Source organism: Mya arenaria, chromosome 11 (genome assembly GCF_026914265.1).
Source record: "Mya arenaria isolate MELC-2E11 chromosome 11, ASM2691426v1".
Classification (NCBI taxonomy): Eukaryota; Metazoa; Mollusca; class Bivalvia; order Myida; family Myidae; genus Mya; species Mya arenaria.
Window position 1 is genome coordinate 67,142,066 of NC_069132.1, and position 25,009 is coordinate 67,167,074.

The 25,009-nt window shown below is 34.4% G+C and overlaps 1 protein-coding gene across 5 annotated transcripts in view; it reads left to right on the forward strand.

Annotated features, from left to right (window-relative positions):
- The window catches only part of LOC128208134 (ras guanyl-releasing protein 3-like), a 61,406-nt gene that overhangs the window by 19,145 nt on the left and 17,252 nt on the right, over positions 1-25,009 (forward strand). For 3 of the 5 annotated variants that reach the window (XM_052911506.1, XM_052911510.1, XM_052911508.1), the window contains 8 exons: positions 9,207-9,401; positions 10,132-10,237; positions 10,872-10,985; positions 15,067-15,198; positions 16,103-16,253; positions 18,704-18,877; positions 21,139-21,255; positions 21,864-21,961. In XM_052911506.1, the coding sequence (XP_052767466.1) occupies positions 9,207-9,401; positions 10,132-10,237; positions 10,872-10,985; positions 15,067-15,198; positions 16,103-16,253; positions 18,704-18,877; positions 21,139-21,255; positions 21,864-21,961 (1,087 nt within the window). Of the gene's footprint in view, positions 1-409; positions 864-3,641; positions 4,402-9,206; positions 9,402-10,131; positions 10,238-10,871; positions 10,986-15,066; positions 15,199-16,102; positions 16,254-18,703; positions 18,878-21,138; positions 21,256-21,863; positions 21,962-25,009 lie in introns of those variants that run through there. The other 2 variants (XM_052911511.1, XM_052911507.1) reach the window with 2 other exon arrangements.

The following is a 25,009-nucleotide window of genomic DNA, read 5'->3' on the forward strand; positions in this document are numbered from 1 at the left end:
ATTTTATGATGCGAAACAAAATTTAAAAAAAAAATATATATATGTTAAGTTGCATGTTCTCTTTTTGTATATATGTTACAGCAACCTTGAGTAAATTTGTAAGTTTTTGAATTAATATTTATTTATTTCAAGACTCATACCATTTTTAATTAGAGTTTCTAAAGATGTCAAATCATCTTGCGAATATTTCAAACTTAATATTGCATTTTGCATGATATTGCAAAAAATCAAAACAGGTATTAAAAATAGATGTGGTTTTACATAGCATGCCATAATTATAAATTATACCTTCATGTTGAGTATTTAGTTTCGAACATCAAGGTAACATATCTTACTAGATATCATCAAATTAGCATCCTTTTTCTAGTTTTTAGCCAAAATGTGATATGATCAGTTTTAACCATCTGTTGCTAGGATATCTGGGTGACTCTGTGGCTTGGCGACCTCGACATATTGCTCACCTTGGCTTTGATAAATGTGAACACCTTTGACATATGACAGTTGTTTGTTCGGAAGTGAAATGTGACAAGAAGTGTAAATACTTTGTTTGCATAAGATTAAGTGAGCTTTTGTACCTTTGCCAGTAAAATCAAAATGATTATAGAGCTGATTGTTGCTATATTGGAAATTATAGAAATTGACAATGTTTAAAAAGTAATGTATTTATTGAAACTGTCAAGAACACGATAATTGTGTACTTAGTGTGTGAGTTAAATGTCAATATTGTGCTGATTTCTGATGTGACTTGTCATATGATTATTACTGCTAATAATTGTGGGAATTATTTCTAGAAGCTCGACTAAATATAGGAACAATATGTTATTTGTTTGGAATAACTTGCTTTGGAATTTTCTCTCATTTTGGTAAGTGATATTTTGGATTTGATATTGACTATGTTGAAAATAGTAGTTGCAGCAACGTTTTGCGAAAATGAGAAACAAAAATATTAAAACAAAACGATGTGCTTACGTGCGTGTGGTTTCATGAAAACAAATCTTAAAATCCTTTGTTGTAAGTTTCAAAATGAGGATGCTAGCAGGATTTCTGTTTTTGTACAGGGAGTATAGTGGATACTAGCAGGATTTCTGTTTTGGTGTAGGGAGTATAGTGGATACTAGCAGGATTTCTGTTTTCGTGTAGGGAGTATAGGGGAAGCTAGCAGGATTTCTGTTTTTGTATAAGGAGTTTGTGGATGCTAGCAGGATTTCTGTTTTTGTATAGGGAGTTTGTGGATGCTAGCAGGATTTCTGTTTTTGTACAGGGAGTATAGTGGATACTAGCAGGATTTCTGTTTTTGTACAGGGAGTATAGTGGATACTAGCAGGATTTCTGTTTTCGTGTAGGGAGTATTAAGTGGATGCTAGCAGGATTTCTGTTTTTGTACAGGGAGTATAGTGGATGCTAGCAGGATTTCTGTTTTTGTACAGGGAGTATAGTGGATGCTAGCAGGATTTCTGTTTTTGTACAGGGAGCATAGTGGATGCTAGCAGGATTTCTGTTTTTGTACAGGGAGCATAGTGGATTGCTAGCAGGTTTTTTAATTGTTTGCAGGAAGCAAGGGATGCTAGCAGGATTTTTTTCTGGACACAAGAAGCTTCTTGATTCATGTTTTTAGTAAAACAATTAATGCCTATATGGTGACTGGTCTTTGCAAACTGTATTTCCTATATTGATCAAAGAAATAATGCATAAACATTTTTGGAAAACACAAAAAAAATATTCACGTAATACTGGTAGTCAACTATACCTCATAATATTTTTACTAATAATTTAAAATAAACATTTTGAAAACAATCTGTCAGGAATTTAGGTTGGCAGTCACCCTACAGGTATTTGGCTTGAAACAGCTGTGTAAATTCTATGTCATCATTTTAACTGTCAAGCCAATGGCTTACAGCAACAACAATTGCTCACATTAGCAGGGAGGATATTTTTTTGTTTAAACTTAATACGTAATATTTATAGGGTTTTAGCTAAGGAGTAGAAGGGTGCTGCACCTTTTCTTTTTCATAGCATCCTTCTGCTGTCATGGGGTCACCAGCACGGGTACCCTTCTGCCTCATCATGATATTACATGCTAAAGACTATAAAATATTTCTTTTGTTTTGAGTCAAACTTATAATATGATTATAAACACATACCAACATTTCTGTCAAATTCATAACATTTTTACACAGCCAGAATAAGCATATGACAGGCAATGTGCCCCTTTTCTTCCTAAGCACCCTCCCAGTCCCTGTTCTGAAGCCTTCTGTCCTTTATGAAACCTCCTTTTTGAAACCTCAGCTATAAACCTAAGTTATGGCATCCATAACCCAAGTCATGGAGATTATACTCCACAGCTTTAGCATGAGTGTACATAATTTCAATCACAAGGCTCTTGTTCCATGGTGTCAAGGCCAACATTCAATAAACAGGGTGTGATTTAAGTGATTAGTGTCGTGATTTATCTTCACAGTAGTTATAGAATGTTAAAGCCCATTCTTCTTGTTACCTGTCTGATATTGGACATGTCCAACTGGAAACAATCATTTTTTTAAGCCTGAAAAACAAAGTTTCTTTAGACATTTAGGCAAAGTATATATATTAATTGTATATGCTTTAGCATTTGTTGGAATCACATTGATAAGAAAAATACACACTGCTGGTGTATAGTAAAAAAGTAGTTCAAGTGCCCAACCCCATTGATGCTATAATGATTTACACCCAGCAGCTTATCTGATACCATGCATTATCTGTTTGGAATCATGTTACTAAAAACTAAATAGCTCTTGGAAACAAAAACATGGCTCTCTGGTCAGTCCAATCAGAAACTGATAGTGACTGCAGCATCTGCTACTGCCAGTTGTTTGTAAATAAAATAATGGTAGATTCAGGCTGTTATGTTGCTACATTAATATTTGTGTTTCATCCTTTTCTGTTTGATAAGGATATACTAAGAATTGAAGTACTGCATGACTATTTTTCGTCCTGTTTTCAGTTATTAGGATATACCAAGAATTAAGGTTCTGAATACTTATCATCCTGTTTAAGGATATAAAGATATAAAAAAAGAGATAATTAATTAACACCTCAACTTTCATTCCTTAAATGATCTTTATCATCCGATGACATCTTTGGATATGTTCGGATCGCGAATCATTGCAAAACAATATTCATGGAAATTGTTTATTTTTTTAATTGTTATTGAGTGATCAGCAGGTCCTGTAAAAAATAATTCAACATTTTAGAAAATGTTAATTTTATGATATGTAAAATGTATTGTTGTCCTTCAGATTCTACACACTTTAACCAGCCCAACTGTGTTCATACCCTGATAATGACATTCATTCCTTAATTAAACCCAGTATATAAATTATAGTAGTATAGATAAGTTTTCGTTTAATCTTAGGCTCTTAAAATTCATTAAACCCAGGACTTTAAAGGTGGCTTTGCTTTTTTCTTCATTTGAAATATACTATATGACTTTGTATATTCCCAATTTTAGGCATTTTATTGCCATTTTCACAACTCTAAGGCCCTTGGCTGCATTAACAAAAAGGTGTTGGAGATACTGACAGTAAACATGATCTACAATAACTTACTGTAGTATTATTCCTTTTCCAAAAATCCTTATTTTTCGCCTTCCAGTTTATAGATGGGATGGTCACTGTGAGGTCTCGGTGGTAAAGGTGTTGAAGTCTGCCCTCTTGCCCAAGGGGTGGCACTTTAACAAGATCTCCACAGAACTGGGTATTCCTGATGGTTTTACCCAGGAAATATATCCCTGACAGCTTACCTTTCATGATGGAGCTAAAGTAAATGCATGACTTTTAAGGTATGAAAAAAAAGTGACATATTGAAGGACCGTGAGTCTTCAAGAGGAATCCAGGACTTAGCTAACAAATATCGTTATTTGAGCGAGCTTTTCTCGGCATAGTGTGACTCAGGAGACCCAAGGCTAAGTGTTAAACATGGCTAGATCATTGTCAACATCTACATTTGTACAAGTTCACACTTGTTTTCTGTAGCCTCTACAATGCCTTTCATTATTGCTTCGTCCAAAGTGTTGCCATATTTGTAAGATTGCCATTTATATTAGCCAGGGTCATTGTTTCAATGTTTGCGATATCGTGATTGTGTTTTCACTGTAATTGATTTATTAAAAAATAATGCAGGTAACCTGACCAATATCATAATACTGACAGTAGGTTATTGGAGCTGACTATGGTCACTAAGTTGTTTGTCATTTTCATATGATGATACATGACAGTTGATTAATACAGAAATTTGTATTGTGTCTAATGAAACTAACATGATATCAAGGTGAACAAATTAATCACTTAATGGATGACATCACTGGATCAAATGAAAATGTGTTTCTGCCACTTAGTGCATTTTCTGATGATGAATTTACTGCAGGTAAAGAACGTTTTTGAATTTTGTTTCTACTGATGTATTGACAATCTGCATGGTGTTTTTATGATATAAAAAAAAAATAGATGAGTTAGTTATAATGGTCCTTTTTAATGATACAATTCAGACAACTGTTGGTATCTGCGATTTCTACAGTGCTTTTGTCTTATATTGACATAATTATTTCAAAAGTAAACTTTAATCAAACTGCTCAGTCCTGAGCACTGTTACATTTATCTTATCCGGAACTTTTAATAACGCAATCTTTTAACCTCACGGTATTTCTATGAAAATTGATAAAGCTCTTGCAGTGAATCTGCGTCACATTTTGTTAAAAGTAATCAAATCAGCTTTTTTGTCTACAATAATAGAAAGAAGCGGCTATTTTTGGCTTGTTAATTATTGCCCATAAGGAGTTTTCATGGGAAATTGTAATAGTGACGTGACACATGAGAGACAATTTTCAAAATTGAGACACTCATGAAAGGCTTAAGAAATTTTATCTTTTATTTTTTCAGGAAATTGGTATTTATTTACTAGATTCATACAACCTATTATATTGCTATGAACTATATTGAAAAAAAAATCAAGGTATATTGTCATATCCTTGATACAGCAGTGCAAAAAATTGAACATTTTCCAAAACTCAAAAACAGATGTATCTCAATTAAACATGTCACATGTTTAGGGTTTTATAGTTAAAATTTTATGGAAGGGTGCTGTACCCGGTCCTTTTTTGGTTGCACCCTGCTACCCTCATGGAGACCAGCATGGGCACCCTTCTGCCATCATAAAAAATAAATGCTTAAGACTGTCATTATTTAATATCTTTTTGGTTTTGATTAAAACTTGTAATAAGATAATCATAACATACACACTTTACATATTTAGCAATTGAAACCTAATATTACGTACTTCAAATAAACACAGTTACTAACATATTCTGTCAAATTTATAGTGTTAACTCTTCACAATCTGCCTCAATGTCTCCCTTAGGATCCTGTCCCTTTTCTGCAGCACCAAGTTGTCCTTTTTAAAACCTGGCTAAAGGTACAAATGTATATCAACCCTGTATGTATGGCACTTGAATTTGGACTTGAATAATTGTTGGGTTATTCTTGTTTTTTGACTGAAAAAATCAATAACAGAAAAGCTTTGGTGATCTGCGACTCTTCAGCACTCTTGTTTTAAGCTCATCTTTTATTTCAAAGAAAAAAATCATGATAGATTGTCATGAAACTGGAAAATGGTCATGCATTATAAATGGCATCTTTGTTGGTGGCAATCAATTTAAATGTTCTAAGATATTTACAAGAATCTGCACACATAATACCAGTGACACAAAATATTGTGGAGCATTTTAGGCTCATTATTTTTTTAAATTTGTCTAAATTCATATGTATATGTCAAAATTACTGCTGCTTACATTCAGTCAACTGTAAGTGACTTGGATCCTTGTTCAGACCTCAAAGTCTTTGTGAAAATTTAGTCAAGAACAATTAAGGCTGATTGTAGGATTTGATCGTACTTGATTATATCTGGCTACCTATTTTGAAAAAAAAAATCAATATTTTACAGAAATAAGCTTTAAAACTGTTTATGTCAAGGTTCTGTGTAAAAGAAAAAAAAAATGCTAGCTAAATCATACCAGGGTATATACATGATCAAAACTCCATGCTGACTCTGTAACCAAAAAGTATACTGATCTAAAAAACACCTATTACAAAAGAAATCTGGAGCAAATAAATGTCCGAATTACTACTCCACTTTTTGGCAACAACATAATTTGGGCTTGATTATTTTGTTAACAACTGAATGAATAAGTACTTCTTAACTTTATAACATGCTCTACCTGATTATGATAGACAATTAGATGTTCCTCAAGCAAACAAACAGAATATACTAGTGAGATGTTTTCCTCTGATAGTATTATACATTTAAGATAATCATGGCAAATTTGTATCAAGGGGAGGTAACTTCATCAATTAATTTGCCAATTAGTGCAAAAATATTTTGATAAAAACACACACCAAATAAGCACTTATTACATTTCTATGAAGTACTATGAAACGGTTCAACAATTAAACTCTTTCATTGTTATCTCTTGTTTTGAAGGGTTATATTTACTATGATGTTAAATTTAAAGGCCAGTAAACCATTACTCTGTATAGTCTGCTGAAAATCAATGCCTCAAAAGGCTATTATATTATGGCTTGAGGTTATTAGTATATATTTACAAAAATGAACATTTAATGCCACACATTCTGATAACCCCTTGACTGAGACTAGTTGTCAGATCATATTTGGTCTACTGGCTGAGTCTCTGTTTAAATCAATAGTGGCTGACGTCTTATTTACTAAATTAAATGTGTGGTTGATTTGAAAAATCTTGACTCTAGTAGATGAAATATAATGTCGACCACTTATAAAAAGAAGCTGTAGTATTGGTCTGACTTATGATTATTATCAACACATTTTCATCCAATGTTTGAATTGGCTAAAACACATGCTGTTTGGATTGTTTATATTTGGAAAATCTTCCGGTCTGGTTTAGGTCTGACTAGTTTGAAATAAACTTTTTGGCCTAAAATAGACTCGTAGCGATGTCCTGAGCTTCAACAATGAACCATAAATAGAAGCATAATGTCTATGTTTAGTCAGCATGATTGTAGTTCTCTCCAATAAAATGGGCTACAGGGAGGTTGCTAATTACTTTCAGCAATTTATTATTGATGAAACCCGGGGATATTAATGTTTGTAAGTTTACTATTAACCCAGTTTCAGGGTTTCATTTGTTTTTCTGGGAAATTGAGATGCTTAGAAAATATTAAAACCTGCAAAACTGATTCTTGTAGTCTGCGAGAATATTCAAGTTAATTAAAAGTATTTAGGACTAATTTAGAAGTATGTTAAGCTATAAAAAAAATTATGGCTGGTTCCAAGATTTGTGGTAAGATGGAATAAGTTTATATTATGGAATTTCCTTACCTCTGATTTTCCTCATCTGATGCCCATCGGCCTGATGCTACTCCCCTAATGCCCCTCCCCATGATGCTCGTCACCCTGATGCCTCTCCCTTGATGATGCCCCTCCCCTGATGCCCCTCTCCTGATGCCTCTCTCCTGATGTTCGTCACCCTGATGCCTCTCTCTTCCTGATGCCCCTCTCCTGATGCCCCTCCCCATGATGCTCATCACCCTGATGCCTCTCCCTTGATGATGCCCATCCCCTGACGCCCCTCTCCTGATGTCCCTCACCCTGATGCTTGTCACCCTGATGCCTCTCCCTTGATGATGCCTCTCCCTTGATGATGCCCCTCCCCTGATGCCCCTCCCCTGATGCCCCTCACCCTGATGCTCGTCACCCTGATTCCTCTCCCTTGATGATGCCCCTCTCCTGATGCCTCTCCTCTGATGTCCCTCACCCTGATGCCCCTCCCCCTGGATATGATATTATAACTTCCATACTTCCTTTAATGGAAGCCATGCTTTCTGTCGTTAATATCGTCATGATTTGTAAGGAGTGAATGACTGCATGACGACTTCCAGTTTAAGCAAATATTTACTTTTCCTGACAATTGACTGGGGTTGTCATATGATGCACTTAGTAATAGGTTTTCCTGGAACTTTTTTATATTTTTTTTGCAACGTGTCAATCAGGAGTTTGATTGGCTTATAAACCATGATTGGTTCACGATTTTTTTCTCTTTTTTTGGCATCATGAGCACGTTCGGAAGTCCTAGTCTTAATACTTAGCATGCGTTGTTTACAGATCATGCAGCAATATCAGTAGTATTGAATAGCAACTCCTTACTCTATCGACATTGATTATATTTTGGTTTATTACGAGCTAATAACATTTGATACAAAAACTTGATGAATTATTAAAATTGTGCACAGTTGTCTTGAGGGCAGGTGTTGGTCTCGGTTATCGCATTTACAGCAGATTTACTGGTAAATTTCATATATTCATAAATGTTTAATCAACGAGGAATCATTTACTGGGTGACAATTTGCAGCATTTAATCTGTATTTTCAAATAAATATTTTATTATTGGATTATAACTTTTAAGTTTAGACAGGTTGCTTTTGATGAGTTTTTTCAGAGTAAATTTCATATTTGTCGAAAAGTGAAGAAAAAACATTAATTTACATTGGGAGATCAGGTTACTATTTGAATTTAAACACCTTTGCAGATTTACATTTCATTTTGATGTTTAAATCATAATGTTTAATAAAATTTAATCTTTAATCAAATCTGTCGGTGACCTTTCCTCAAGCCTTATAGTTGTTTAATAAATTTGTTAAATGACTGATATTAGCTAAATGGTAGACAGATAAATATGGTTTTATATTAAAGGAGCTTAGACACCAGATGATACAATTGGAAGAAAAAGAAAATTGTCAAAAACTTACATAAAATTGAAATTGTTGTGTACAATGCATTGAATCTTACTTTACTGATGTATCTCATTTTTCCATTTGAAATATACTGAGGTTGTCAACCACGTAAATCTCAGTAAGTTTTATGATAGCGTTGATATATTTATCGGTACTCATAAACAGATATGATTTAAACTGGGAAACCATTTTGCGCTATTTTAAACGGTGAAACAAAGTTGAGACAGAAACATTATTGTTGCTAGCTGTTGCGTTTATTATTTTTATCATGTAAAAAGATGTATCCGCCTCCTATTAGCTCAAATTGACAGTCATGATAAGGCTTGTTTTTGAGGAAATACTGTATTTTACAAATTTGGTAACCATCTGGTGTCGAGCCTGTTTAATAGCAATCTCTTATTTTATTTCCAGAATGTTGCGAGGTGGATTGTATACGAGGGTTCAAGTTTCCCATGCCTGCCCAGGACGTGGTTGCCGGGGGCGATGGTAACCATGGCAACCAGTCTGTATGTAACCTAATGGAGGAAGAAAAACCAGTCCTACACGGCGTCAACATCCGTGCCGCCACCCCAGACAGGCTGATACACTTGTGTGTAGTAAGTTTTGGTAAGTAACATCTTTAAACTAATTTAGATGTCTGGGGCTGTTTTCATAAAGCTTCTTAGTGAAAATATAAAATTTTAAACACCCTCCATTTTTTCTTTGCATGCCTTCTTTCTAATTTTGGTGTATAAACATTTTTAGTTTTCATTCAACTTAAGAAAAAAATGCTTTATGACTAGGTTCCCTTCTCAGATTGAATGCGTCATTGATTTTTACAGAGTTTTGGAGGTGTCTGAAAACAAAATCTGTTATAGCTATTATTCAAGAAGCCAGTATGCTACAGTTAGTATACAATAGTTCCACCCGCACAATATTGTCACTATAGATTCTGTGTTAGTGATTGGTTTACAGCTTATATATAAAAAGTCAGTATGTATAAGGTCCCAACATGTCACCCTAGATTTAGTGTAAATGGGATTGGTTTATATCCAAGTATTATAAGCCAGTATGTATAAGGTAGTATATAACCTCCACCCCAACATGTCACCCTAGATTTAGTGTAAATGGGATTGGTTTATATCCAAGTATTATAAGCCAGTATGTAAAAGGTAGTATATAACCTCCACCCCAACATGTCACCCTAGATTCTTTGTAAATGGGATTAGTTATTGGTTTTATACAAAGCCAGGTTGTAAAAACTGCTACTGTTTTGTAAAGCTCCACCCCAAAATGTCACCTAGAATATGTGAAAGTTGGACCGTTTTATAGCTGTTGTCTGTGTTGTCTATTACAGGGGATGATGGGAGTATTTTGGAAGACAGTGAGTTTCCCAACGTGATGTTCCTCATGCACAAGTGGTATACTACCTCAGACGAGCTCGCGCAGTCGTTCGTCCAACTGTATCCTTCCTGGTACATGATTCAGTGTGATAATTCCTCTGTAAAATTTTATGAATCGTTCATGAATGATTCATGGTCTTTTCTTGAACTGTTCTAGAACCAAGTGCATGGACTATTCTTGAACTATTCATGAACGTTAAATGGCCACATTCACAAAAAATTGTGAAAAGACGAGTTCATGAACCATTCAGGAACATTTGTTCATGAATCTAGCTAATTATATTTAATGAATCGATCAAAAACTGTTCATGAACTGTTTGTGAAGTTGATGAACCATTCATGAATTCATGAACTTTTCATGAACTTTTACTCACAGGGGATATTTACATAATTATGCCTTGACGTTTATATAGATAAAAACGTAATACACGCAATGGGTTATGATGTCATTGTTTATTTCAATATTTCGTTGTTATTGGATAAGCACAACATCATTTAACCAATGAAATACAGCAATATAATTATTGGTTAATACTTTATACAAACATAATTTTTATGTTATCAGTAACCTTTCTGAAGCAATAAATAATAAGATGAGGAAATTTTGATTTATTTTTAATCAGAACAAATAATTATTTTAAATGTGATCATAAGGATTTTTTCTCATTTATTTTCCCTTAACGAGCGATTTCAGTTACCAGAAATGTGATGAAGACATTATATGTTCCGTTGCACAGTGTGCGCACCAGCCAACACAGAAAGACTGTCCCATACAAATATACAAGGCCAAGATGTGCTACGCTGTCAGGTAGGTGACATTAGTGTTTCTTTTGGAAAATGTGTTTATCAGGGCCGCAAATTATTAAAAAAATCATCAATTTGGGGCCAAAAAAATGGTTTGGTTAGGGTTACATCCTTTTCAAAAACAGGAAGGGTGGGTAGACTGCTTATTTTATTTTTTCTATCAGGCTTTATATAAGAACTTTGTTATATTTTAATGTAAATATTCTGTTTAAAGCTTTAAAGATTTTAAAATATAGATTAAAACACACTCTTAAAAAAACAAAACATTTTCTTTTAATCAGTTTTTTAACCAACTGACTATAAGTGGTAGGGTTGGTGCCTATTTAGTAGGTAGGGTTGGGTTACAAGAACTAAAAACCAAAGCATAACAAGTTCTCCTTTTAAAATCGTTCAGGATCGAGAACTCATTTTACAAATTAATAAAAGGTAATCGTTATTATCACAAAGATAATTATTATATCTCTTCAAGGACAGGTTTGAGAAATTGGAGCCTAAACTTTTAACCATAATTCCTGCACAGTATAAAAAACACACTACTGTTTGTGAGGATTAATCATACTAGCCAAATATTCAGCATTTTGTTGTCAGCATAAAAATGAATGGGAAATATAACAAATCGGTCTAATTTTATGAAAACAACTTAGTTTTTACATACCAAGTAAGAAACCAATAAAGTATTAAATTTACAAATAAACATATCAAAGCGTACTCATCCATCAGGTAATAAAGGGATGATTATAATGCCTTTTTGCAACAAAGAGAGAAACAAATTGTACTGCACCTTATGCAATTTGAGGTTTTAACACTTCAAAGTGTATAAATTACAGCCATGAATTATTTGGCCGGTTGATGCGAAACCAGTACAAACTGTACATGTGTGCATCCTTTACAGGTGTTTGGGTCGGCCCATTAGTAGTAAGTTCAAAGTTGATACGTAAATATGCTCTAACGCTGACGGCTGGCTGTTGGCTTTTTTTGATGTGTGAAATGAATTAACAGACTAAATGTTGAACTTAATTTGAAATTGTGCTGTGTGATTGGATGGAGCAAAAGCCACAATCTTTAAATGCTCAAAAACCTTAAAATGCTAAGTTCATTTAAAACAGCATTCAGTGCTCAAAAACCTTAAAATGCTAAGTTCATTTAAAAAAAACAGCATTTAGTGCTCAAAAACCTTAAAATGCTAAGTTCATTTAAAAAAACAGCATTCAGTGCTCAAAAACCTTAAAATGCTAAGTTCATTTAAAAAACAGCATTCAGTGCTCAAAAACCTTAAAATGCTAAGTTCATTTGAAAACAGCATTCAGTGCTCAAAAACCTTAAAATGCTAAGTTCATTTAAAAAAAACAGCATTTAGTGCTTTAAAACCTTAAAATGCTAAGTTCATTTGAAAACAGCATTCAGTGCTCAAAAAGCTTAAAATGCGAAGTTAATTCGCAAACAGCATTCAGTGCTCATGCAAAAACCTTAAAATGCTAAGTTCATTTGAAAACAGCATTCGGTGCTCAAAACCCTTAAAATGCTAAGTTCATTTGAAAACAGCCTTCAATGCCCCAAAACCTTAAAATGCTAAGTTCATTTGAAAACAGCCTTCAATGCCCCAAAACCTTAAAATGCTAAGTTCATTTGAAAACAGCCTTCAATTCTCAAAAACCTTAAAATGCCAAGTTTATTTGAAAACAGCATTCAGTGCTCAAAAACCTTAAAATGCTAAGTTCATTTAAAAACAGCATTTAGTGCTCCAAACCTTAAAATGCTAAGTTCATTTGAAAACAGCCTTCAATGCCCCAAAACCTTAAAATGCAAAGTTCACTTGAAAACAGCCTTCAATTCTCAAAAACCTTTAAATGCTAAGTTCATTTGAAAACAGCATTGTATATAATGTTTCCTTGGAATGCAAGTAAAGTAAGAATAACTTAATTCCTGTGATCAGCCTTAACAAAATAAGTTACTGTTATGGATAATTCAAAATGAAAGTAATAATTGAGAAATGATTCAGTTGTTACATTTCTTTAAACTATTCCCCCTGCCACCCATGCAACAAATACCAGGAAAGCCAATAAAGACACAACATTTGCAAATAGAAACAGGACAAGCTGTTCAAAATGTCTTGCCTCTTCAAATCTTACCCTTAGAATGAAAGAGAAGACTGAGTCTAGATTCAATTTGTAACTGTCATTGATTCAAAGTCCTGTGTATTGGGGCTTGATGGTTTTTTCAGTCGGCAGGGAAATGTGTGTCAGGCATCGATCGTGTCTGTGACACAATTTACAAGGCGAACTTGCCTTCCAATATTTCTCTGGTTTAGTTTTTCCCCCTTTAAGACTCCAATATGTTATCTAATCTCTGATTTGACTATTGGCCGGTTTTACTGGAGAACAAGCCTATCATGTTTCTCATCATGTCATGTTTTGCAACTATCGTGTGGTATTGAGAATATCTCCTTGTTTGCATTGCGCGGGATTTGTCAATATTGAAGTTGACAACAGGTGTTTGAAATTTCTCGGAAGCCGCAACTTTAGTGTTATAATTAACCTGTTTTGATATGCAGTATTTACTCTATCCATTTTATGTTGTTAATGGTTCGGAACAGATTTCATCAGGTTCATTCATTTAGAACATTCATCACTTAAGTCTGCTCATGCTTAATAAAAATGTTAAAGAAGTTTATGTAATGGTTTGTTACAAAACCAGTCTAAATAATTTAACAACCTTAATTTTCCTAAAATGACACTCTTATTCAAAATCAATCCATACACATGTACCGGTATAAAAAGTTCATCAGTTTTGACTGATAAACCTTAAACTTAACTTACTAAATAATACACTTATGGAAATTATTAATTACTTATAACAAGATTGTAACCATGTATTTAAATAGCAGAAAGGGAAAAATATTAAATGATTTGTTAATGCTAAAAGATGAACTGTTATCCACTATATTCTCAGGAGGTAGAAATACTGTATTTTCTGCCCCTTTCTCTCAAATGAAACTCGGTTTCCTTCATAAGAACCATTGTTTTCGACATTTATTCATCCTTTTTGGAATATTAAAACAATATTATTAATTGTGGTAAATCTTATTTGGGAGTAAGAGTGCATCTTTAGTTTTTACACATTGAAGAGTCCTATTAAAAAGTGTCAAAAACTCTAACAGATGCATTATGGTAATAACCTTGTCTGTTTAAAGGCACACACATTACAGGTTGATGCAATAATGTTTTTATATTTTTTAATTTTAATGCATTAATTAATTTTTTCGCTTCTCACCAAGGCGACCCGGGTTTGATCCCCGTCCTGGGTGCAATTTTATGGGTTTGGTTTGTGGTCACCAAGCCGGACGAGTGTGTTTTCTTCCAGATACTGCAGTTTTCCCCACAGCACAAGACCACAGTGATTGATATAATGTTGAAAAAACTTGTTTCCCAAATGTTGTAAAATAGGTTCAAATCAACACAGACACAATATGTCAGGGAATATTATAAGGGCCTGCAATCAGTGATTGAAAAATGTCTGGCCTTTGTTCATCTATTAGTTCCCTGTTCACAATAATTTTAACCTTTTATAAATACATACACTGAAATTTACAGATACTGGTGGCAACAGAACATCCATAGCCTCTACTTTCAGCTATCATTCAGCAAATCTCACCATTTTCCAACTTTCCTGTTCACCTTAGTGCAATCCTATATTTTTAAATACTGGTTTCGGAGTTTCCCAGTTCACCATTTGCAAATTTTTAATTTCAGATTATTCCCTGTTCACCATAAAATTTTGCAACATACAGGTTTGGGAGTTTCCCGGTTCACCATAATTTTGTAATTCCATTATTTTAAATTATTCCCGGTTATCCATAAAGTTACCCAGCATATTGGTTTGGGAGCTGCCTAGATCACCATTTATGGTTCAATTATTTCAGATTATTCCTGGTTCATCAAAAACTTTGGCAATATAATGTATTGGAAGCTATCTGGTTCACCATTTTGCAATTACATTATTTCAGTTTTCCCGGGTTACCATAAAATGTCCGCAAAATACTGGATATGGAGCTTCCTGGTTAAATTCTTACAATTTTATAATTACAGGTACTGGATTCGAAACTTCCCTGTTCAGTTTGACCTGGATACCAAGCTGCAATCTGAGATCAAAAAATTTGGTTCTTTAATCCAGCGAAAAGGCAACAGCACTTTTAAGGAGCTTGTGGACCTTTCCAAAGTGTAAGTTATTTCAAGTTACAATTAAAGCTTGTTTGATTCAAGAAAGTGTTTGTTTGTGCCCTTTAATGACATTGGAAAAAGGTAATGACCTTTAATGGGAGTTTAATCACATATATTTGGTAAAGGCCTTTAATCAGATGGGAAATGAAAACAGCCTTTAACCACACCAGAAAATGGTAATGACCTTTAAGCACATGGGAAACTGGAAAGGGCCTTTAATCACATCTGTAAGTGGAAACAGCCTTAACTCTCAATAGGCCTTTAACCACATGGGAAATTGGTAAGGGCCTTCAATCACATGAGAAAATGGAAAGAGCTTTTAATCACATGTGAAAGTGGTAACAGCCTTTAATCACATGATAAAGTTGTATTGACCTTTAACCACATGGGAAATTGGTAAGCGCCTTCAGTCACATCCGAAAGTTGAAACAGCTTTTAATCACATGTGAAAGTGGTAACAGCCTTTAATCACATGATAAAGTTGTATTGACCTTTAAGTAATCACATTGAAAAGTCACATGGGAATTTAATAACATAAAAAAGTCACATGGGAATTTAATCACATGGAAAAGTCATACTAGCCTTTAATCACATGGGAAATAGGTAATGACCTTTAATCACATGAGAAAGTGGTAACAGCCTTTAAACACATAAGAAAGTTGTATTGACCTTTATTCACATGGGAAAGCGGTAATGACCTTAAATCACAGTATTGTAGTATACTCAACCCTGGTTGTCATTTAACTGTTCAATTTAACCAGTAAAGGGATTGTTGGATTCTGTTGATGAATAATATCACATCATGGTTGTATGATCCAATTAGTAACTTAGTGAAAAGAGTGTAAGGCAGAGAAAGGCTTCTGTTTGCAACATGTTAATTCAAGTGCATCTATTAATGTTTCAGACCATCGTATGACTGGATGCGGAGTATATCAGTTCGCAACCCGTCAATGCGCCACAATCGCAAGGTGTCGCTGGTGTTCAATCATCTGGAACCAGAGGAGCTTGCAGATCACCTGACCTACCTAGAGTATCGGGCGTTCAGGCGTATCAATGTAGGATGATTATTAATTGTTAACTTTATTTTTTCAATTTCATTATGTCCTTTTTTCACAATTTTTTTGTTTCAGCAATTTTCAAAACATTTAAAATTTGCGACCTAATGATCATAACATAGACATTTTTTGAAATGTTACTATTTCTCTCAGACCTAAAAAGATATACTGTTTGTTCCGATTGCCTGACCTTACCTACAATATAGGCGCCGACCTTACCCTTTTTATAGACTTTTTGTTTTGTTTTTTTGCCTAAGTTTTGGATATTCAACCTGCTTTATTTGTGAATTAATATATTTGGATTATAGACAAACCATTTACTTAGTGGGTATGGTCATTCAGTGTGAATCTTACATTTAAGACGAACAGCAATGTTGTTACATAATACAAGAAACTAGAACATTCTCATGGGCTGGCTGCAGTTTTCCATTAACTTTCTGTTTTGTCTGTCAGATTGTTTTGTCCAGATTCCTCTTGGGCCTAATTTTGTTTGTTTCAGCTGTTTAGTGTAAACATCCCCAAAATTATGAGGTAGGGTAGGTAGGGATTTTTTTTTGTAGTTTCCAAATATACTTTGTCAAGATCATTTTCTTGCAAATTGCACTGTCTCTTGCAAATGTCACTCATAATTATATTGCTGTTGTTATGGAGCTTTATTTAAACAAAATTGTGTTTATGGCGTGAGGACATTTTTTAATTTTATTTAATTAAATATATATATTTTTTTTAAACTACTACGGTCTGCGGATTTTATAAGGTAGGGTCAGGTTATCCAAAACAAACATTTTTTTGTTAAGTCTTATTTGTCAATGGACAAATGTGATCAATATTTTGATTTCAGTTTGATAAGTTAACGTGACTAAAGAAGTTTTATAAGAGCTTCATGGAGTTTGCATCAAATTTTGATCATGGCCCTAAATGGTGGGTCTAGCAGTGAAAACTGTGTACAGACTGATGGGGGGGGGGATTCAAGAGTTAGAGGGGGTGGGCATTGTTTGGTATCGCAACTAAGAAAGAAACGGCCCCTTCCAAAAAAATTGCAGAACAATACATGGTTTTAACGAGTTAATTGGGGTCGGCGGTTGATTCTAAGGAAAGAACTAGCCATTTTAATCTGAAATAGTGCATGTAAGTGCATTCTTTTCATATTATTTCTTGGATGCTGACATAAAAAAAGAGTAAATTTGAACAGTTTAAGAGGGGACGCATGCTGGTATCGCCCTCGTCTAAATCCTTTTTTGCACTGTTGTTATTAGATATAGAAGAAAAGACAATAAATTCAAGTGTGGTTTGTCATTGTTGTCATTAAAACTTAAATAGGATATTTTTGGCAGATCATCCCAAAATGTCACTCTGTCTGGACAAATTGTACTGAAAAGCCATAAAATGTAGGAATACTACGTCTTTTAACATTTCTCATGATTTCCACTTTTGACATTTCTCATGATTTCCACGCTGTCAAGAAAAACACCAGTATCTTGAAATATTCCTGTGGATTTTAAGTTCAGAGATCAGGTTCCGCCACCAGTATTGATCTAATTCTTTTTCTCTTGTCCTGGATCGGGATCTATTGGTGCACATGCACTGAGATGCTGATTGTAATGTCATAGCTTAAATGTGTATTTTAAATTATACTATGATCAGGTCAATTATCAATTGTTTATCAGCAGAATTTGTCTGCGGTTTCGCGAATATCTGAATATGATAGGGACAAAAAATACATGTATACTTACTTTGTTGTTAGTAATATTGGGACCCTCCAGTTGGCTTTAAATTGAAGTCAGGAAAGCTCACAAAATTGCTTTTAAAAAGCCAGTTTTCCTCTACAGCAAGTTTTTGTTCAGAGCCCCTCAAAAAACCATTGCCTAATAAGGATTTCAGCCCTTCAGCTGCCAGCTGGGTCAATCACATCCCGGTTTAAATGCCTTTTCAAGAAGTATACAAATGAGTGATTTTCTACCTGAAATTTTAACAGTGCAGTAATACTATTGAAAACCTCTCCTTGGTACAAAATTGTGCCTATGATTATTGGTTTAAAAAATATTTATTCATAATACGATAATACACCAGCATATTACAAGTATACAAGAAAAAGGATTGAAGATTATTAATGGAATGTCCCCCTGGTCTATACAGGTTCCATTGTTAGATTTTACTTAAGGATTTTAGCTTGATTTTGACGAAAGCTGATAGCTTATAGAATCACTCTCAAGTTTGTTTCTGGGTAGAAACAGTACTGTGTCCTTTAAGAGTCCATGGAAAAGTAACCCTAGTGGGGATCGAACCTTTTAACTCTTGGGTGGGAGGCCAACACCTAGCTATACCACTAAACCTCTCTCACCAAGAACATTTTTTTTGATGACTGCATTAGAAAGGTATAAATTAAGAGACATCTCAAGATCACATAAAGCAGAACGATTGTGTTAATTCCTGTAATCTTCTCTTTTCAGTTCACAGATTTCAAGAACTATGCAATGACAGCATCATTAAAGGACAACCCAAAATTGGAGCGGTCGATTGCACTGTTTAACGGCCTTTCACAATGGATACAGTGTATGGTTCTGAGTAAAACCACACCCCAGCAGCGCGCTGATGTCATAGTCAAGTTCTGCAATGTGGCTAAGGTTTGTACAGATACAGATGGTTCATGTATAACTGGGCCAGTATAAACCAAAAATACATAGCCCCCAGAGAGGCTGAAAACAAATTTGTGTCATAAACGATTCATAAATTTTGGCCTTATATTGCATTCAAGATGCCTTTATCAAATAAGGTAAGTGATCCAGAAACTCTGTATATTCCCTGAGCTGCACTAACATGAGTAAAGGTCTGCTTCTTTTTAACCAGGTTTTCAACGAAAACCGGGTTATTAGAATGAGGTTGTCATTGGGCAGGCGGGCGGGCGGGTGGGCGGGCGTCAAACATTGGTTTCTGTTCAATAACTATAGTTAGCACTGATAGATATTGATGAAACTTGGTGTGTAGGTAGCTTATGGGAAGAGCTAGCTTGGGATTGCTTTTGAGGGGGGTGGGGCTAAGGTCAAGGTCGCCTGTTATTAAAAATAGAAAAATAGTTTCCGCCCAATAACTTACGTTAGGATTGACAGATATTGATGAAACTTGGTGTGTAGGTAGCATGTGAAGAGCTAGCGTGGGATTGCTTTTGAGTGGGGAGGGGCTACGGTCAATGTCACTGTTACTTGAAATAGAAAAATGTTTTTTTGCCAAATAACTTTTGATAGCATTGATAGATATTGATTAAACTTGTTTATGTGTGTTTTAATATGCTATTCACATAAATATTAATATGCATCCTTGGGAGCCATGGAATGTGATAGCTAGTGTCGGAATAATTATGATGGCACATAAGCATAAAAAAAGACGAGTAATAATATCAACATTTTAGAAAAAAAATAGGGATGGCAAGGAGTAGTAAAATTGGTACTCGAGTACTGGAACAATCTTCCGATTGAGTACTCGGGTACTAGATTACTCGGATAACTTGAATTGGTTTTCAGAAAAGACAAGTTCGTGTATACATGTATCGTTCCTGTACTTTGTGTGTTGGTCGATATGTTGGCCATTTTCATTTTTAAATAAGACCGTCAATATGTACCTTAACAGAAAAATCAATAAAAAGAAAATGAATGTTATTTCATGCTTTTAATTCGTATTTTTCATTTCATTCAATACATACATAAATTATGTACTACAATATATGAATCAAAAGTAAAACTCTGATCATATTGGAGCGACTAGATGATCGAGACTACACTCAATAATAAACAACATTCAGAATTGCAATGAACAAAAATTATTTATAAAATTGTTTAGTTGTTTACTCTACAAAATAATAGTTAAAATGCAGTTTTTCATACAGAAATATTGTTGTTTACCTCATTAATATGCACATTTCCTGAATAAAGATATCCACCAATCAATTGTGATAATCATTGCCAAAAATATGCCCATTCAGGAACCATTGCTCGTATCGGTCATTACTAATTCGCACGTCACTGTAAATTGTTTAGTGAAAAATTTCTAATTGATAAACAATACAATTGTGTTGGCGATGTACTGCTATCAAAACATCGCTAATTGACACCAGTGCTATTTGCAAATTAGGGCCCTTTGTTGACAGTTTGCAACTCTCAAAACAACTGTCAATTAATTTATTAGGGTCAATTTTGGTAACAGCGGGGATTCGAGGGACTGGAATTGTCTTATTGGAATTGTCTAGACCTGATACTTACGTCTGTAAATAGTGTATTATGTGAATTTCGAAAAAAAAAATAGTGATTTGGTTCTCGGTAACTTGGATGATTGATTGATTTTTGTACTCAGGGACTTTTTGCCATCCCTTAAAAAAAATAATGCATGCATATTTTCGTAAACATAAAAATGAAAAAAGAAAAAACTCTATAGAATCGTCGTAGCCTTTGTTTTTCTTTTCCATTCAATCAAACCCAAGTTGATGTTTCATTGTATAGATTTACCGCACCCATTTTTCAGGCAAATCAACTACTCTTTAAAGCAACCACTCCTAATTAAAAAAAAAAAATGAATATAAGGCTAAATTAATGTAAAATGTTATGTTATGTAATGGTTATGACACGTTCCAGAAGATTGAAACAGTTATATAAAAAAAAATTGTGTGGTATTTCCTTTAGCATACACATGCAAGGTTAAAAAATGGATTATCATTCTAAGTATTAATCATACAGAAATTTGTTTTATCTTCGACCTTTCTTGTTTTTAAGCTAAATGCAATATTGCATTGCATTTTCGTTTCTCGCTAGCTTCTCTTGGCCAAAAACATAGAGCAAAATTGGTGTGATATTCTAAAGCTGTTGTTAGTTGTATAAGTAATTTTTAACGTTTGCAGAAGTTGCGAGTACTGCAGAACTTCAACTCATTGATGGCAGTGATTGGGGGTCTCACACACAGCGCCCTGGCTCGATTGTACAAAACCACTGCCTGCATTCCCTCGGAAACTCAGAAGGTATTGTTTAGATATGGTTTCATCTCTTTAAACTCTTGTGATCCAAATGTTGCCAGTTAATGTTTTTTAAGATTTTATACTGTTTAAAACATTCCAAGGTACATTATCTATTTTGAGTTTCATTTCAGGCAAACTTAAATTTAATTAAATTTCAAACAGTACTGTATAGTTTAAAATCTATAACGAACACTGTGTGATTATAAACTATCATTGTGATTTCAGACATACTTTGTGTGTAGGTTCAGACATACTTTGTGTGTGATTTCAGACATACTTTGTGTGTGATTTCAGACATACAATGTGTGTGATTTCAGATTGACTTTGTGTGTGATAATCAAGCATACTTTACGACATACATTGTGTGTGATTTTAGACATACATTGTGTGTGATTTCAGACATATATGTGTGTGATTTCAGACATACATTGTGTGTGATTTCAGACATACATTGTGTGTGATTTCAGACATACATTGTGTGTGATTTCAGAGATACTTTGTGTGAGATTTTCAGAGATGCTTTGTGTGTGATTTGAAACATACTCTGTGTTATTTCAGCCATTATGACATATTATAAGTACAAATGTATATGTGTATATGTGTTGTTCCAGATGTTAATGGAATACACAGAACTGCTGTCATCCAACAACAACTTCAGCAACTACAGAAAAGTCTTTCACCAGTGTTCTGGATTTAAAATACCCATATTGTAAGTCTTTCACCAGTGTTCTGGATTTAAAATACCCGTATTGTAAGTCTTTCACCAGACTTCCGTATTAAAATACCCGTATTGTAAGCCTGTCACCAGACTTCCGTATTAAAATACCCGTATTGTAAGCCTGTCACCAGACTTCCGTATTAAAATACCCGTATTGTAAGCCTGTCACCAGACTTCCGTATTAAAATACCCGTATTGTAAGCCTGTCACCAGACTTCCGTATTAAAATACCCGTATTGTAAGCCTGTCACCAGACTTCCGTATTAAAATACCCGTATTGTAAGCCTGTCACCAGTCTTCCGTATTAAAATACCCGTATTGTAAGCCTGTCACCAGACTTCCGTATTAAAATACCCGTATTGTAAGCCTGTCACCAGACTTCCGTATTAAAATACCCGTATTGTAAGCCTGTCACCAGACTTCCGTATTAAAATACCCGTATTGTAAGCCTGTCACCAGACTTCCGTATTAAAATACCCGTATTGTAAGCCTGTCACCAGACTTCCGTATTAAAATACCCGTATTGTAAGCCTGTCACCAGACTTCCGTATTAAAATACCCGTATTGTAAGCCTGTCACCAGACTTCCGTATTAAAATACCCATATTGTAAGCCTGTCACCAGACTTCCGTATTAAAATACCCATATTGTAAGCCTGTCTGAAAAATAAGTGATTTTTTTGTACCCACCCACCATGAAAAAGCCTCATTTCTGTCAGATAAGAACATCAAATATTTTTTAATAGGGCCAATTTAATCAAATATTTACAAAGCAAACTCCATTAATCTTTGATCTTAATTTCAAATGTTGGAATTGTGTGTCTTGTATTTTAGCTTGTCTGTTTTCGAAGAATAGAAACTTGTCCAGATATTGTAATAGTCTTAGGGTCGTTGACGTCATCCACGTCATGCCAAAAACTTGAGCTTTGGCCAAAACTCAAAACCTTCAACATATTTGAATGAAACTTGGTATATCTGTTGCCAAAGAAAATTTTGAAAGCAAAAAGGTTGTATCTGCATGCTTCTTTATAAAATTATTTAACATTAGGCAAAGGATAATTGTTTGTTTCTGAGTAAGATCGCAATATATTTCACCGAATGAGCACCAAAAGCTTTATTAGACAAGTGGCGTACCATGAGTGAAATATTTACTTTCAGTGTTCATGAGGTGAAATATTTTGCGATCTTGCACTAAAACAAACAATTTTTCTTTTATTATACGCTAAAAAGGATATCAAATGTCATTTTATTTGAGTTTTTCAGAAAAGCAAGCCAAATTGTATGCAAATGAATGTCATTGTGAAAATGACCTTGTTGAAATTGTGTCCAAGCCCTGTAATGGCTGATGTTTGATCTTGATGTGAGAATGAACTAAAATTTCAAAACAGTGAAAAATACCAAATTGATAATTTAAAAAAAAAAATGGATGAATGAAAATCTAGCAATTAAGTTACCCGATATATTGGCCTTAGATGGTTTCTCGTATTGATGAAGGCACTGATGTTACAGGGTAGTGTTTTGATTTCCCTCTGATTATTGCTTTTCAATACAACAACATCTGCTAAGCAATGAGCCTTCGACAGTACTTGGAACAATAAAACACACACTAATTGACAGACTGAGATGATAATGTTGGAAGAGTGGTTTGTCACATATTGGCATGATTACTTAAAACGAATCGGGTCAGTAGGCCAACAGGCCAAAGACCTGATGTGGCATTCATCAAGCATATTTATTGAAGCCATTTCAGACTGCAACAAAATTAATGAGAAACCTTTGAACCGCATGCTCATTTCTTGTGGTAGACAGTCTGATGACAAAGTTTGTGTGTAGTAAGGGAAATGTTTCGCTGCAGACTCGGTCAATTGTTTGTCATTAGTCAGGTTATTGTGTCCTGTATTGAGGTTTTATGAATTTCTTCGGCAGTTTTATTATTGGATGTTGATAATTTAATTTATGATGAATGTGAACACTTATTAGGATGATTATTTGAAGAATTAGGAGGACTGTACTACTCACCCAGGTGTCTGCATAAACGTTGGCGTCTGATTCGAGTTCAAGGGCAAATTGGCATTTTCACTTATAACTCAATGGAATTCATATTTCAGACAGTTGTTCAAGACCATCACAAAATTAGGTCACATTTTACTCCGTATTATCCTTAATACAAATTATAGCCCTTGGTAGGCTTAAAAAGTTTGGTTAAAGTTAAATGGCAACTTGTGATTTTCACTAATATTTCCTATACCCTTCATTCAATGGACTTCATTATCACACAATTGTTGACAGCCATCATACAATTAGGTCGCATTACTCAATGTTATCCAAAATACAAATTATGGTCCATGATCAACTGAAAAGGTTCGGTTAAAGTTTTAGGGCATCATGGTGTTTTGACTCAGACCTCAAATAACGTTAGTTCAATGGACTTTATATTTCACACATTTGCCCACAGGCGAAGATAAAATACCCGTATGGAACTTCTTTTAATGGTTACCACATTGTAATTACCTCCCTTGTTGAAGACTGTCGTCTGTAGCGCATCATGGAAACTTTGTCTTGTGGCAATATTTAGAACGCGAGTTAATTATTTCTTGCTTCAAATGTCACCAGAACACAGTATTCACGCACCTTTCAAGAAATAATGAATTTCTTAGAATTAATTAAAGACTGAGCAGACCATTTACATACTCTGAATCACTGCGCGAATATCCATGACAACCACGAATTATTGCATATCCGTACACAATTATTTTCACTAAGCACAAAAGATTTCCAGCAAAAAATACATTTTTACTTAATTTTGTTTAACTGAGGTGGGAGAAAAAGCATCTACCATAGCCGCTCGTGTAAGATAGGTTCATCCCGACCCTCGCGCAGGGTGTTTTGCGGAAACTCAGTAAACCTCGTTTCTGTAAAACACCCTAAGCTCGGGTCGGAATGAACCTATCTTACACTCTCGGCCATGGAAGATACTTATAATCTACATTTTGCCATGAGTTGAAAATAGTTATCTATATTTCCCAGGAGTGAAAATAGTT